General features: G+C 31.9%; 2 protein-coding genes across 2 annotated transcripts; one reads left to right on the top strand and one right to left on the bottom strand.

The window, feature by feature from the left end:
- Window positions 1–2,553: 2,553 nt before the first annotated feature.
- LOC105761973 (uncharacterized) lies at window positions 2,554–3,944 on the bottom strand. The gene is made up of 2 exons (XM_012579901.2): window positions 2,881–3,944; window positions 2,554–2,764 (listed from the first exon to the last, which is right to left on the bottom strand). The coding sequence occupies exons 1-2, from the start codon at window positions 3,942–3,944 to the stop codon at window positions 2,554–2,556; spliced, it is 1,275 nt and encodes a 424-aa protein (XP_012435355.2).
- An 8,860-nt stretch (window positions 3,945–12,804) lies between these two features.
- On the top strand, window positions 12,805–13,434 carry LOC105762341 (hypothetical protein). The gene is made up of 2 exons (XM_012580195.2): window positions 12,805–12,889; window positions 13,029–13,434. Exons 1-2 carry the CDS (start codon window positions 12,805–12,807, stop codon window positions 13,313–13,315), a joined length of 372 nt encoding a protein of 123 aa, XP_012435649.1. The 3' UTR covers window positions 13,316–13,434.
- The last annotated feature ends 667 nt before the right edge of the window (window positions 13,435–14,101 follow it).

Genomic DNA, 14,101 nt, shown 5'->3' with positions numbered 1-14,101 from the left:
AAGTATACAACATCTTAACATATCTTCTAAAATCTGAATCACTCGCTCTGACTGCCCATCTGTCTGGGGATGAAAAGCTGTACTGAAGTTTGATTTGGTGCCCAAAGCTTCTTGTAATTTACCCCAAAATCTCGAGGTAAATCTCAGATCTCGATCTGAAATAATAGATATCGGCACCCCATGTAACCTCACTATCTCTAACACATATAACTCCGCTAACTTTTCAAGTGGATAATCTGTTCTGACTGGAATAAAATGTGCTGACTTAGTTGACCGATCAACAATCACCCATATCGAATCTTTCTTCTTCAGAGTTACTGGTAATCCGGATACAAAATCCATCTTGACATGTTCCCATTTCCACTCAGGAATCATCACGGGTTGTAACAAACCTGTGGGCACTTGGTGTTCTGCTTTTACCTGCTGACAAATCAAACACTTTGCAACGAATTCACATATTTCCCGTTTCATACCAGGCCACAAATAAGTTCCTCTCAAATCACGATACATTTTCTTACTGCCCGGGTGAATAGAATACATGTTGTTATGGGCTTCAGAAAGAATATCATTCTTCAAGTCTGAATTATTCGGAACACAAATTCTATTGCGAAAATATAACATACATTCATCATCAATATTAAAATCTGAACTCAATTTGTCCCGAACCATCTGTTTCTTCAGTACTAATTTTGGATCATCTTTTTGAAACTCTTGAATCCGCTGAAAGAATACAGGTTTCACTTTCAACTCTGCTAACACAAAACCATCTTCATTAATAGATAAATGAGTATTCATAGCTTGAAGTGCAAACAAAGACGACTTTTGACTGAGTGTATCTGCCACTACATTTGCTTTCCCTGGGTGATAGTCAATGACAAGATCATAATCTTTCAACAACTCCAACCATCGTCTCTGTCTCAGATTTAACTCTTTCTGAGTCATTAAATACTTCAAACTTTTATGATCAGTATACACGTAACATTTCTCACCATATAAGTAGTGTCTCCATATCTTCAAAGCAAACACGATTGCCGCCAATTCCAAATCATGTGTAGGATAATTTTTCTCGTGCGGTTTCAGTTGTCGAGAAGCATATGCCACCACCTTGCCTAACTGCATAAGTACACAGCCCAAACCATTCAGAGAAGCGTCACTATATACTACAAACGATACACCCGACTCTGGTTGAGTCAACACTGGAGCCTCTGTCAACATTTTTTTCAACTGATCGAAACTCTGCTGACATTCATCTGACCATGTAAATTCAACACTCTTTTGTAATAATCGAGTTAATGGTAAGGCAATTACTGAAAAATCTTTGACAAATCGGCGATAATAACCTGCCAATCCTAGGAAACTCCGCACTTCAGTAACATTCTTCGGAACTTTCCAATTTACCACTGCTGCTACTTTACTTGGATCCACTCTGATTCCATCAGCTGATACAATATGACCCAAAAATGCAACTTCATGAAGCCAAAATTCACATTTGTTGAATTTTGCATACAACTGTTTCTCCCGCAAAGTCTGTAATACAATCCTTAGATGTTGTGCATGTTCAAGTTCTGTCTTTGAATAAATCAATCTATCGTCAATGAACACAACTACAAATCTATCCAAATATGACTGAAAAATTCGATTCATCAAATCCATAAAGGCAGCCGGAGCATTGGTTAAACCAAATGGCATCACCAAAAATTCATAGTGACCATATCGGGTTCGGAAAGCAGTTTTCGGCACATCACACTCTTTAACTTTCAACTTATAATACCCGAATCGAAGGTCTATTTTGGAAAATACTGCAGCACCTTTCAACTGATCAAACAGATCATCAATACGAGGCAAAGGATATTTATTCTTTATCGGTACCTTGTTCAACTGCCTGTAATCTATACATAGTCTTAAAGAACCGTCTTTCTTTTTCACAAACAAAACAGGTGCACCTCAAGGAGACGTACTTGGTCTGATAAACCCTTTGTCTAATAATTCTTGCAACTGAGTTTTCAACTCTTTTAATTCTGCTGGTGCCATTCTATACGGTGTTATGGATATCGGAGCTGTTCCTGGGACCACATCAATCACAAACTCAACTTCATGATCTGGCGGTAAACCTGGCAATTCCTCAGGAAACACGTCAGCGAATTCATTAACAACTGACAACTGTTATAGCTTTAATCCAGAACCCCGGGTATCAAGAATATAAGCTAAATATGCTTCATTACCTTTCTGTACCATTTTCTGAGCTGAAAAGGCTGAAATAATTCTGGTATCATATTTTATATTCCCAAACTCGGTTGAAATTACATCTCCTGCCTAATTTTTCAAATCAATTCATTTCTCTCGACAATTCACTACAGCATCATGTTTTGTTAACCAATCCATTCCCAAAATAATATCAAATTCCCGAAAAGGTAACAACATCAAATCAGCAGGGAATTCACAGCCTTGTATTTTCAGTGGACAATTTCGGCATATTAAATTAACTAGTACACTTTATCCTAATGGATTTGTAACTTGCACATTATAATCAGTAGATTCAACAGATAATTTCTTTTATGATGCTAATGCAGTGCAAACATAAGAATGTGTAGATCCAGGATCAATTAATGCATACACAGAATCATCAAAAAGATAGAAAATACCAGCTATCACATCTGGAGCTGCAGCCTCTTCCCTTGCTCGAATGGCATATATACGTGTAGGTGCTCGAGGTTCTGATCGAACAGTAGAATCTCTTATTCCCGAGTGACTAGCTCTCGCTGCACTACTTTAACCCGAACGTTTGCCTTTCAGAGAGGTAACTGTTTGTTTTCTTTTTGTTCTTCTTCTTCCTTCGACAGTTTGGGGCAGTTTCGAATAAAATGATCGGTACTCCCACACCTATAACAAGCTCCTATTCTGCCCCAACATTCACCAATATGAAACCTCCCACAATTTTTACATCTAGGCTTGGGAAAATTTTGTACACTGCTAACACTAGCTGAAGGTTTAATAGTTACTCCAACATTCCCTTGAATTGTCTTACTTTTATTCAATCTTTCTGAAGTTGAAGTAGGTCGGCTTGAATCATCTCTGAACTTTTTAGCTGGAACTGTCGATATTGATCTAGAATAACCCCTCTTGAAAGATTCTTGGTTCTGACTCTCTCTTTGCTTCTTTCTGTTGTATACTTCTTCCATCTTCTGGGCTCGATCTGACAGAGTAACAAATTCTCGAATTTCTGTGCCTCCAATCATCATTCTAATTTCATCATTTAACCCTTCCTCAAATCTAATACACATTTCTTCTTCAGTCGGCACAATATCTCGAGCATATTTACTGAGGTATACAAATTCTCTTTCATATTCAGCCACCGTTCGATTTCCCTGTCGCAAATCAAGAAATTCCCTCTTCTTTTTATCCAGATATCTCTTACCGGCATATTTCTTTTTGAACTCACCTTGGAAAAATTCCCAAGTAAGCTTCTCTTCAGATACTACTGCTTCCACAGTTTCCCACCAATTATATGCTTCTTCTTTTAGTAAAGAGACAACACATCTTAGATAATCATCCGGAGAACAAGCCATCTGTTTAAAAACTCTTACCAAACTTTGTAGCCAATACTCAGCTTTTGCAGGGTCATCATCTGATCTACCACGAAATTCTTCAGCTCCAAACTTCCTAAGTTTTTCAATCGGTGAACGTTTACTAGATTCAGTTGTTGAAGGAGGTGGAGGAGCAACTGGGGGAGCCACAGATGGTGCAGTAGGGGGAGAAGGTTGTTGAGTTTGAGTTCTTCCTTGCATTAGATCAGTAAACCACTGATTCATCACTCCATATATCATATTTTTAAGATCTTGTTCTTGAGCCAGAGAGATTGGAACATTACTGCTTGTTCCTTGTTCAGAGGTCTGTATTCTACTATTAGCTTCTTCTTGTTCATCACGTTCAGGTCTATCTGACATACTCACAAAGTGGGTCTTCAATTAGCTTTAGATTGTTAGTACCAACATCTAGCATAACTGGGAGTATCTGTCAGAGACAAATATTGATATAATAATTAAAGTTCTAACACAAGACAAGAGAGTTGCCATCACAAGAAAATGTTGAAAATGTAAAATACGATAATAACATGGAGCAAACTTTTTCAACAAGATATAATCCACACACACACATTTTGCTTAGCCATAAAAATTTAATAAAATTAAGTCAACCACTAGAATAGTGGGATTACATCATCGAAACAACAACATAAAACACCAACAAAAAATAAAAACACCCTTATAAAAATAGGAAAACACCAATAAACCAACAACTCTAAAGGTGAACCAAGCAAAAGATCACCACCACGCATAAAACATACAAACAAGATCAAATCACAACAATCTCCCTAGCATTAGCCATTCCGTTGGTATCAAAATCAAGATCCTCCATCAGCATCTCAAAGACTTCAACCTTAGTGTGAAAAACCAACTCCTTGATATCATCAACAAAGATTAGTGATTACAAATAATACCTAGAATCTTAAACCAATATGCCTTTGCAGCACACTTTATAGCTATGGAGCATTAATAAACATAATACAGCCATATGCCTAAACACCACCACTCTTATAGATAACATGATCATCCAAAACAAAACTTCATATTCAAGCACACAAAACCACCCGATCAGACATTCAAATGCAGTAAAACAAAGTAAAAGAATCAGCATTGACACAAAAAATTCAGACCAAAAAAATTCAGACCATATGGCTATCGACATTCTAAGATTTGATCTATGCAACAACAACATATCAACTCCTTTAAACATCTCCAGATTCTTAAAATAAATAGAACTGCCTCCAACCCCAACCCTTCAGGCATACCATCTTTTAAAATCAATGTCGCCAGAACACCAAAAATTAATGAAATTATTGAAGCAAAAGGTTGAGTATTACTTCCTATGAGTTGGCTCAATATTCCACTGCTCTTTCTTCCACCCCTCTCTGAATATATGTAATATGTATACGTATGTGCATGTGTGCGTATAAATTCCAACTCTAGATTGTGTGGCAGACTCTATTTTTAGGAGTTCACCATCTATAGACTGCTCCATTGTTTTTGTTGTATGATACTACGTGTTTGGTTTCTTTTAATATATAAAAGGGGTTATATCTTGGGAATAAGAATATATAATTGTTATTGTAAATGAGATTCAGAGTCCAAATATATTATGAATCGATTTAAGTCTTTAAATTGGACATATTATTTTACATTGATTTGCTCATTCAAGATTTATCATATATATATATAAATAATCTGCAGATTAGATTTTCCCAACTATATGCTAGTGGAGACAATAAATTGAACTCATGCATGCTCCATACAAAATTGCACAATGTTAACATTATTACATCATGCATAGACTAAGTTATTAGATGAAATGAGTTTTTCTTTTTAATGTTATTTTGCATGTAAATAACTTCTTTATATATGTTATCGAAATTAGCATTAATTACTTTTGTTTCCTTTCTTAACTTTTATTCCATAATCTAGAGGTGATTACTTGAGAGAGAGAAATCATGTTTTTCTAATGTTTAAGTTATTAGTTATTTTAATTTTAATATTTTTTCTAAGAGAAAAATTTTAAAATTTGTAATTCTAAAATCATTCATGGTTTTAAAATTTTGCAGCGAATATCAAAGAGTCATTAGGAGTTGAGGAAACTCAAAATGTTATATAGGTATTAGCTACTGCCATCTTGCAATGATTCACAGACATATACTCAAAATGTGCAATAAGCAATAATTCATAACATGCACAAACTTACCTTTTGAGCAGGCCAATTATATATCATAGACATCATCTCTCCTTTATCCTTTGCACTGAAATACATTCCACGTGGGCGTCTAAATAAACCAGAATAATTTTGGCATACCAGTCCTTATAATCCAGCAATTATAGCAACATGTCCAGGCCTTGACTCAGTTGGAGGCCGAACATCAGATACTCCCCAGCGACCTTGATTGATTCTTAATCACATTTCTTAAAAAAGGTGCTCTGAAATTCCCTTCCAAATCTGGCTCGAAAAATTTATCAGCACGTAAACCATCCACTGCAATGATATGGTTTTACCAAGACGTACCAATTAGTAATTACACTAAACATTAAAAAATGAATAATCATTTCAGGAAATGAAATGTTTCAAACATTAAACTGTAGATGCACCACAAGAATCATGAACAGCCCATCATTGAGTTCTCCATTTTTCATATAAAAAACTTATCCTTTTAATATAAAGCTAAAATAAGTAAATAACTAACCTACCCAAAAGGTTCTTTGTTTCTATTTAGCTGAATCGTCAGATTTGCATCAAACTCAACAAGCCATTTTTCACTATCAATCCTATTCAACAAAATCAAGGGGGTTGAACCCTAAAAAGAGAAGAAAGATGGGTTTACCAATAAGAAGAACATGGCGTTTAACAGGAGGAGAGAAGCGAGGGGAGACAAGATCCATGCCATGAACAATGGGGGTCTTGAAGTAGATGTCGAAAATGCTTAACATGTAAACGGCATGGAGGATGACACCAAGTATAACCAGCCATGTTTCTTTCTTTTAACCTATTGTCGTCTCCTGGGTATGCTTGGTTTGCCTAGCTTCGAATCTCGGTTACCCAAGATCCCATCTATATCCACCTTTTTCGTTACCTTGGTTTCTCTGTTGTAACCCAAAATTACTTGGTCTCACCTCTCTATAAACTCCTGCAAGAAAACCTCAAAGTGAAGAAGAAATTGGGAGGGACGCAGTTTAGGGTTTGGATTTTGTTGAAAAACTCTTGTAAGGTCTCTATGAATCTGTACCCTTTGAGGAGATGCAGAGGGCTGCCAATTTGGGGAAATTGGGGGGAAAGATAAAGGGAATCGGGGTAGGGGAGAAATTGGGGGAAAATAAAGGGAATCGATTTTGGAAAAAAGAAGAGGGAAAAATATATTTCATTTGGAATTTTGGGATAAAAAAATATATAAACAAAAAACGACGTCATTTTGCAAAAATATTACTGGCATTTAGAAGAAAAACTCCACTATTGCTCTTTTTTGTGGTTCTTACCTTTTGCGGCGTTTTTTCAAAAACGCCGCTAACGCTCTATTTCTTACCATTTTTATATTAAATCATTATATCTTTCATATAAATTTTAAAATAAATAATTTTTTAAATTTTAAGTAATATTTAAAAGAATTAGATAAAATTATAATTTTTAGTTTTTGTATTTCATTTTATTTGTTCTAATTTGGTCCTATCCAAAATAGATAGTTACTCATCCGTATCAATCTATTACTTTTTTATTTTTTATCAATTTTTTATAATCTAATATTTAAATATATCAAATGGTTTAGATTAAATATTTTAAATATAAAAGATTGTATAAAATTTTATTATTTAATAAATCTCAAGTAAACCTTAAATCCTTAACCATTTAATATATATATAAAGTTTATCTATTATCTCTTAAATAATTTAAACTATAATTATAATGTTAATCTAAACCCTAAACTCCTAACCCTATCTCTTAAACCTTAAATCATAAAACATAAACCCTAACCCTCTTTTACAATTATTTAAGAACTTAATTAATATATAAATTAAAAATACTAATTAATCTAAATCTTAAACCCTAACCCGACCCCAAATCTTTAAATCCCAAATCACTAACTCTTAACCCCTAATCCCTAACCCCTAACTACTAACCCCTAAACCTTATTTAATATATAAATTAAAAAACACTAATTAATCTAAACCTTAAACCCTAAACCCTAACCCGAATCCCTAACCCCTAAACCTTATTTAATATAAATTAAAACACACTAATTAATCTAAACTTTAAACCCTAACCTAACATCAAATTCATAAACCCTAAATCACTAACTCTTAATCTCTAACCCCTAACCCCTAAATCACAACCCTTAAACCAGAATCCCTAATCCATAATCCCTAATTCCATAATCTATAAACCTTAAAATTGTAACTCCTAAATCAGCCTTAAATCCTAAATTAACCACATACCTTAAACCATATACCCTAAACCATATATATTAAGCCCTAAACTATAATGATAATTAATTAAATATTTTAAAATTAATACTATCATATCTTTTACAATTATATATGAAATTATTTAATATATAAATCAAAATTAATCAGTCATGTACCCAAAAAATTTTAAACTTATTTTAAATAATAGTATTTTAAATTTTCCATTTTTAACAAATATTCAATTAAAAATAAATTGAATTTAATTAATACAAATAAACAAATTAAATAGTAAATAGAAAGATAAAATATTTTTGTGGCGCTTTTTCAAAAACGCCGCTAAAGATTTGAGCATTAGCGGCGCTTTCTCAAAAATGCCGCTAAAGATCTAAGCATTAGCGACGCTTTCTCAAAAACGCCGCTAAAGATCTGAGCATCAGCAACGCTTTTTCAAAAACACCGCTAAAGATCTGAGCATCAGCGGCGCTTTTTTAAAAACGCCGCTAAAGCCCTGAAAGGTCAAATGCCGTTGGGCTTAGGTTTTTAGCGGCGCTTTTTTAAAGCGCTGCTAATGCTAGATCTTTAGCGGCGTTTTATGTAAAGCGCCGCTAATGCTCGATCTTTAGCGGCGTTTTTTTGTCCAAACGCCACTAAAAGTGTCGCTAAAAGCCTGTTTTGGTGTAGTGGCCTTTTCTATCATTGAAGGAGAGAACTCGGAGTCATAGCAATTTCTTGTAAAGAACTTGCGGAGATATTTGTCACTCAAGACAATGTTTGCATCATTTCTGATAGATCAAAAGGGCTAGTTGCTGCAATTAGGCGTCCAGGTGTTCCGTGGAGATTCGTCTACTAGATCAGACACATTGTGTTGAACTTCCATAAGGAATTAAAATATGTGTATTGGAAAAGAGAAGTTTTGAAGATTAGTAATTATCTGACTCACTTTTTTTCCCATATGCTTACAGTTTGCCAAACGACACTAAACATGTTGTAACACTTTATACTAATACTTAAGCTATTAATTTTATCTAAATTTACCTTAAAAAATAATATCAACCAATAAAAATGTGAAATATAATATAATTACATATCTAAAAAATTAAACTTTTAACAAAAGTTTTAAATTATTAATAATAATTATAATAATAACAAAAATAAATCAATACCTGATTTTTTGGGAAGATCTCCAGTTGTAAAGAGGAGGAAGAAGGAATCATCCAAAAGTTTGTAATATATATAAAAATTAAAGATACAAATTAGTTAGTACAAACATCTACTAATATAACTAATTATACTAAAAGAACCATATTTTTTTTAATTTTCGGAGATAATAAATTAAATATTAACATCTTAATAAAATATAACATACTTTAAACTATTAAATTAGTATTAAAAATATTAATTAAAAAAAGGGAGGGAAACTGAAACTTACCTTCGATGGTGGCGGAGGGAAGGGGGACCTTCAGCTTAAAATTTTGAGTGGAGGTTGAGGGACCAAACCAACTCCTTTTTATACTAAAAAAAAGTATTTTTATTATATTTTTTAAAGCCAAAACAATAAAAAATTAGTATAATAAATTTTTAGGGTATTGGAACTCGAGCCCCTGACCAACGGGTCACATCTACGGCAGGCTGTCAGGTCACGGGTCTAGGTTCCAATACCCGAAAAAAATTATTATACCTGTTTTTTTACCGTTTCAACTTAAATTTAAAAAAAAAAATATTTGAGTGTTACCTAACATATCAGCAGTACCAATAAAAAATTATTATTTTTTCATTTGTTTGTATACTGTCGTATTTTTTGTGTTAAATACGAGTGCCGTTGATTGGGCAAGCTACACTCAAAAAATAATTTTTTTTAAAATTAAAGTGGTGCCACCGATTGGTCAGGTGACACCGGTATATCACTATTGCATCTGCCTATTCTCGTAAATATTAATGATGTATTTTTTTTACATTATTTATGAAAGATTAACCCAAATTAAATCTATAATATGAATATAATATATAAGTTAAGTCCTTCCATCAAATGACACGTTTGCTCCAAGCTAATAATTGTTTTTATTTTCCTTTCCATTCTACTAATATGTTGGAGAATCAAGTTATAACTCGGTTCTTATTAAATTTGTAAAATTTTATTATAATAATTAAAATTATTTTTATTTAAATTTATTTCTAAAATATATAAATATTAATACAACGTTTAAATTATTTTAACATTAAATGATTATTGAATCCGGTAAAACAAAACCTAACTTAAATCATGATTAAAAATTGCGATTTGATTTCGATGTATATTTGAGCCAATTAAAAGAAAAAGTTAATATGTTGTTTGAATTTAGTTGGTTCCCAATATTTTTATTATCTAATTAGCAATTGAATTTATATTCCGATTGTATTTTTACATTAACATTATTAATTTTATGTTGTTTGTGGTATTGATGGTGAATTCTATATTAATATGTGACAATCTTTTAGTATGACATGTAGTAAACATAAATTTAAAATTTTTTTAAAAATATAAATTAATTTTAAAAAGTATAATCTTTTTGGACAAGTTCGGGGACCAACCAAGTACTTCCGGTCAAGCTTAGGGGGCAAACTATATGTTACCCCTTAAAAATTTAACGTTGTTAACAAATTGGGGGCAATGTTTTTTACGAAACAAGTTCATGCATGTATCAACTAAGTACAAAAAAATTAGGTACCAACAATATACTTTTACTTTTAGACAAGTTTAGGGGGTAAACTACATATTACCCCCCCCCCCCAAAAAAAACTTCAATGTTACTTCTCTTTAGACTTGTTTGTGGGTTGGGCTACCCACCCAGGTCTGCTCGAAATTTGGAGGGTTTGGATAAAAATATTAAGTACGTTTAAAATATGGATTAGGCTCGAGTTTGAATATTTAAGGCCAGAGCCTGGCTCGGCCCGACTCATTTTTAAATTTATAATATGTTATATATGTTATGTTATTTTATGTATTATGTAATTTATAACACATAAAAAATAAATATATACTAAATATATAATACTATTTTAATGTAAACATTAAAAAAATGTTAACATGATTATATAAAAAAATTTAATAAATAAAAAATATACAAATTCTTAAATATTGAATTAAAATAATATAAATATATTTTAAAAAATAATATGAGCAGACTTGAGTTAACCTTTTGCAAATATGGATAGATTTGATCAAAATTTATACCCATATTTCAAATCAAACCAAATTTAAACAAATATAAATATATCAATGTTATGCTTAGATTTGATCCGAACCCAACTTCAACCCACCCATAAGCAAGACTTCTATGTTACTTGATTCGCGTCCTCGTCAACACTTTTAATTAAAAACTAGAATGTTTTTGCCGTTTAGATAGGCTTCAATTTTTTTTAATATAATTTTAATTATATTATAATTATTTATTTGATATTTATTGAAATTGTAGTATATATTTATTAAAGTAATTATGATCGAAATTTTTAATTAAAATATTATTTAAAAGATAATTTTTTTATTAAATCAAATGATAAATAATTTCTTTATGTATAGAACCTTTTAATTCAAATTATGATTATAATCTCTTTACTATATTTAAATTTAAGATTTAATATTTATATTTTAATTTAATTTAATTTAATTTAGTTCTATTTTATTTACTTCAAATAATTAGTACTCTTAATTATTTTGAGTAAAATATCATTTCAAACTTAACATTTTGAAATAAATTCTTTATGTGTTAAAATGTGTACTTATCATACTAAAATAAATTTGTTTTGTGTGTGTTAGAAAGGTGTTTTTAAAAAGCTCACAACATCATTTTAACCGTAATAATTAAGGATGTTAACTATTTGAATCAATTAATGTCATTGATAAAGTAGATGATCAAATTATGCCAAATTAAAATATCAAGACTAAATGCTAAATATTAACATAGCACAGGGCTCAATGCTGAAAATTTACCTCTATCCTATAGCGGAAAAAGGAAAAGGACGTCAGACAGAAACGCTTGGGACCTACTTATATTTCAAGACTAAATCTTAAGCATTAACATAGCAGAGGGACCAATGTTGAGATTTTACCTCTATCTTATAGTGGGGAAATAAGAAAAAGGACGCGTGTTATAATAAAAAATGCTTGTGACATTCTGTTTATATAAGTAGTACAGTATAGATAACTAAAACAACACAAATCTATCTCACATTCTCACCGACTTAAATCCAACTTTAACATCACATTTGTTAGTGGAGTAATTATGTTGTCATATGTTCCGTACATACATTCAAGATAATTAGATTATTATTTAAAAATGTAATGAATTAATTATATTTGTTTTATAGGTAAATATCATCTGCACCACGGTCCACAGCATTGGTTAATATATAATTTGATTTTGGTCTGTAGTTCATCGATTGCTATTTGCTATGTGATTTGGTTAGCGATGATGGTTCCAATGAGTTGCTGTTTCTTGGCTTGTTAAGTGGGTAAGTGCACCAGATGGTGCATGCTGAAAGCAGAATGGCAGTCTAAGCAAACACATCCAAATATAAACGATAACATATATACGTCAAATGCTAAGAATCCACCACCCTGAAACTATTTGCGATTATATAATTAGATAGGTTCTAGGTAAACAGGCAATAGGACAAACCTCCCTTGCTATGGAGTCCAGGTGAACAAACCAAAGAATCTGATATATATATATACCCATCTTTCTCTTTAAATAAGATCATCATGCTGCTGCAATACTTAACCTAGCTAAGAGTTTTTCTTGATTTAAATTTTAGAAACTTTAGTTTGGTTTCCATGGTAAAGAAGACTGTTTTGAAGGTTGATCTCTCAGGCGAAAAAGGCAGGAAGAAGCTTCTTAAGGCAATCTCTGGAGTACAAGGTAAACACATGGCTAGAAACAGTACCATATTCCTCTTTGGCTTTGTAATAATTGATGGCAAAATTTGAAGCTGTATCCGAACACATGTTTATCAAACATTAATATTTATGTACTTATTGTTAAATTTATTGGTGTGCAGGGGTGGATAAGATAGAGGTGGATGCTGCCAAGGGAACTATATCAGTAACAGGCGATGCAGACCCATATGATATTATAGTTCGAACGAGAAAAGTAGGGAAATTTGTAGAGCTGGTGAGTGTAGGGCCTCCCCCAGCACCTCCAAAGGAACCCCAGAAGAAGCCCGAAGAGAAGAAGGCTGAGCCCAAGAAAGATGATAAGAAGACTGACCCAAATCCCCAATTCCACTATCCTGTAGTCTATATGGATAGATATAATGAGCCCAACGTTGGGTGCTCAATCATGTGATAATAATAATTGGTTGTAGTTATGTTGATTTAATTTTAGCTCGATTGACATAGACATTGTTGTCAATGTAAGAGGATGTAGGTTCGAGTGTGCTAAAGCGTACTATCCTTCTATTTATAGGTTGGGGAGGGACTAAGGATAGTTCTAGACATTGTATCAAAAAGAGCAGATATGATCAGAACATATAATGAGATTGTTTTAAAAAATGATTTTATTTATTTTACTTAAACTTGCTTTTCAGAACAAACTTTTATATATATATATATATATATATATATATATATATATATATATATATATATAATATTGAGTAGGGATGGAATCACGCGATTTGAATTATGTCAAATAAGTGTTTAACAAAAATTTTAACCACCATCCAATAAGTTAAGACTAGAAGATCAAAGTTATTTGTCGGTGACTTTAATTGCTTTTGCTACGAACAAAATGAGTATACGTGTCCATGGATTTTTTTCCCAATTTTTTATTTAACCGGTCCACTTAACTCAGATGTTTTCAATATTTATCAGAGATGTTGAAATGTTTTTAAAATATATTTTTGAACTGATACTTTACTATTTTTAAATAGGGCAAATTATAAAAATAATTATTTATATATGATTTAAATTATGTTTTCCTCATTAGACATTAATTTATTACGAAATAATCTATATAGATACGCTAAAGAAATTATTTTTAAAAAAATTTCTTTGTTCTCCTTTAACAACCTAAATCTTGTGGGTTGTTATTTTTGCCACTGCAATTATTAGTAATCTTAGTTTTTTTAAT

The sequence above is a fragment of the Gossypium raimondii genome, chromosome 12, assembly GCF_025698545.1.
Source record: "Gossypium raimondii isolate GPD5lz chromosome 12, ASM2569854v1, whole genome shotgun sequence".
Lineage (NCBI taxonomy): Eukaryota > Viridiplantae > Streptophyta > Magnoliopsida > Malvales > Malvaceae > Gossypium > Gossypium raimondii.
The sequence above is the reverse complement of the archived record's forward strand: the minus strand, read 5'-3'. Positions and strand labels throughout refer to the sequence as shown.

Bases quoted from the DNA above. Each gene is read 5' to 3' on its own strand.
- LOC105761973 (XM_012579901.2), bottom strand. From the start codon at position 3,944: ATGTCAGATAGACCTGAACGTGATGAACAAGAAGAAGCTAATAGTAGA. The intron at 2,765-2,880 runs GTGTGGGAGTAC...GGGTTAAAGTAG, and splicing joins AGAATAGGAGCTTGTTATAG to TGCAGCGAGAGCTAGTCACT.
- LOC105762341 (XM_012580195.2), top strand. From the start codon at position 12,805: ATGGTAAAGAAGACTGTTTTGAAGGTTGATCTCTCAGGCGAAAAAGGC. The intron at 12,890-13,028 runs GTAAACACATGG...ATTGGTGTGCAG, and splicing joins GGCAATCTCTGGAGTACAAG to GGGTGGATAAGATAGAGGTG.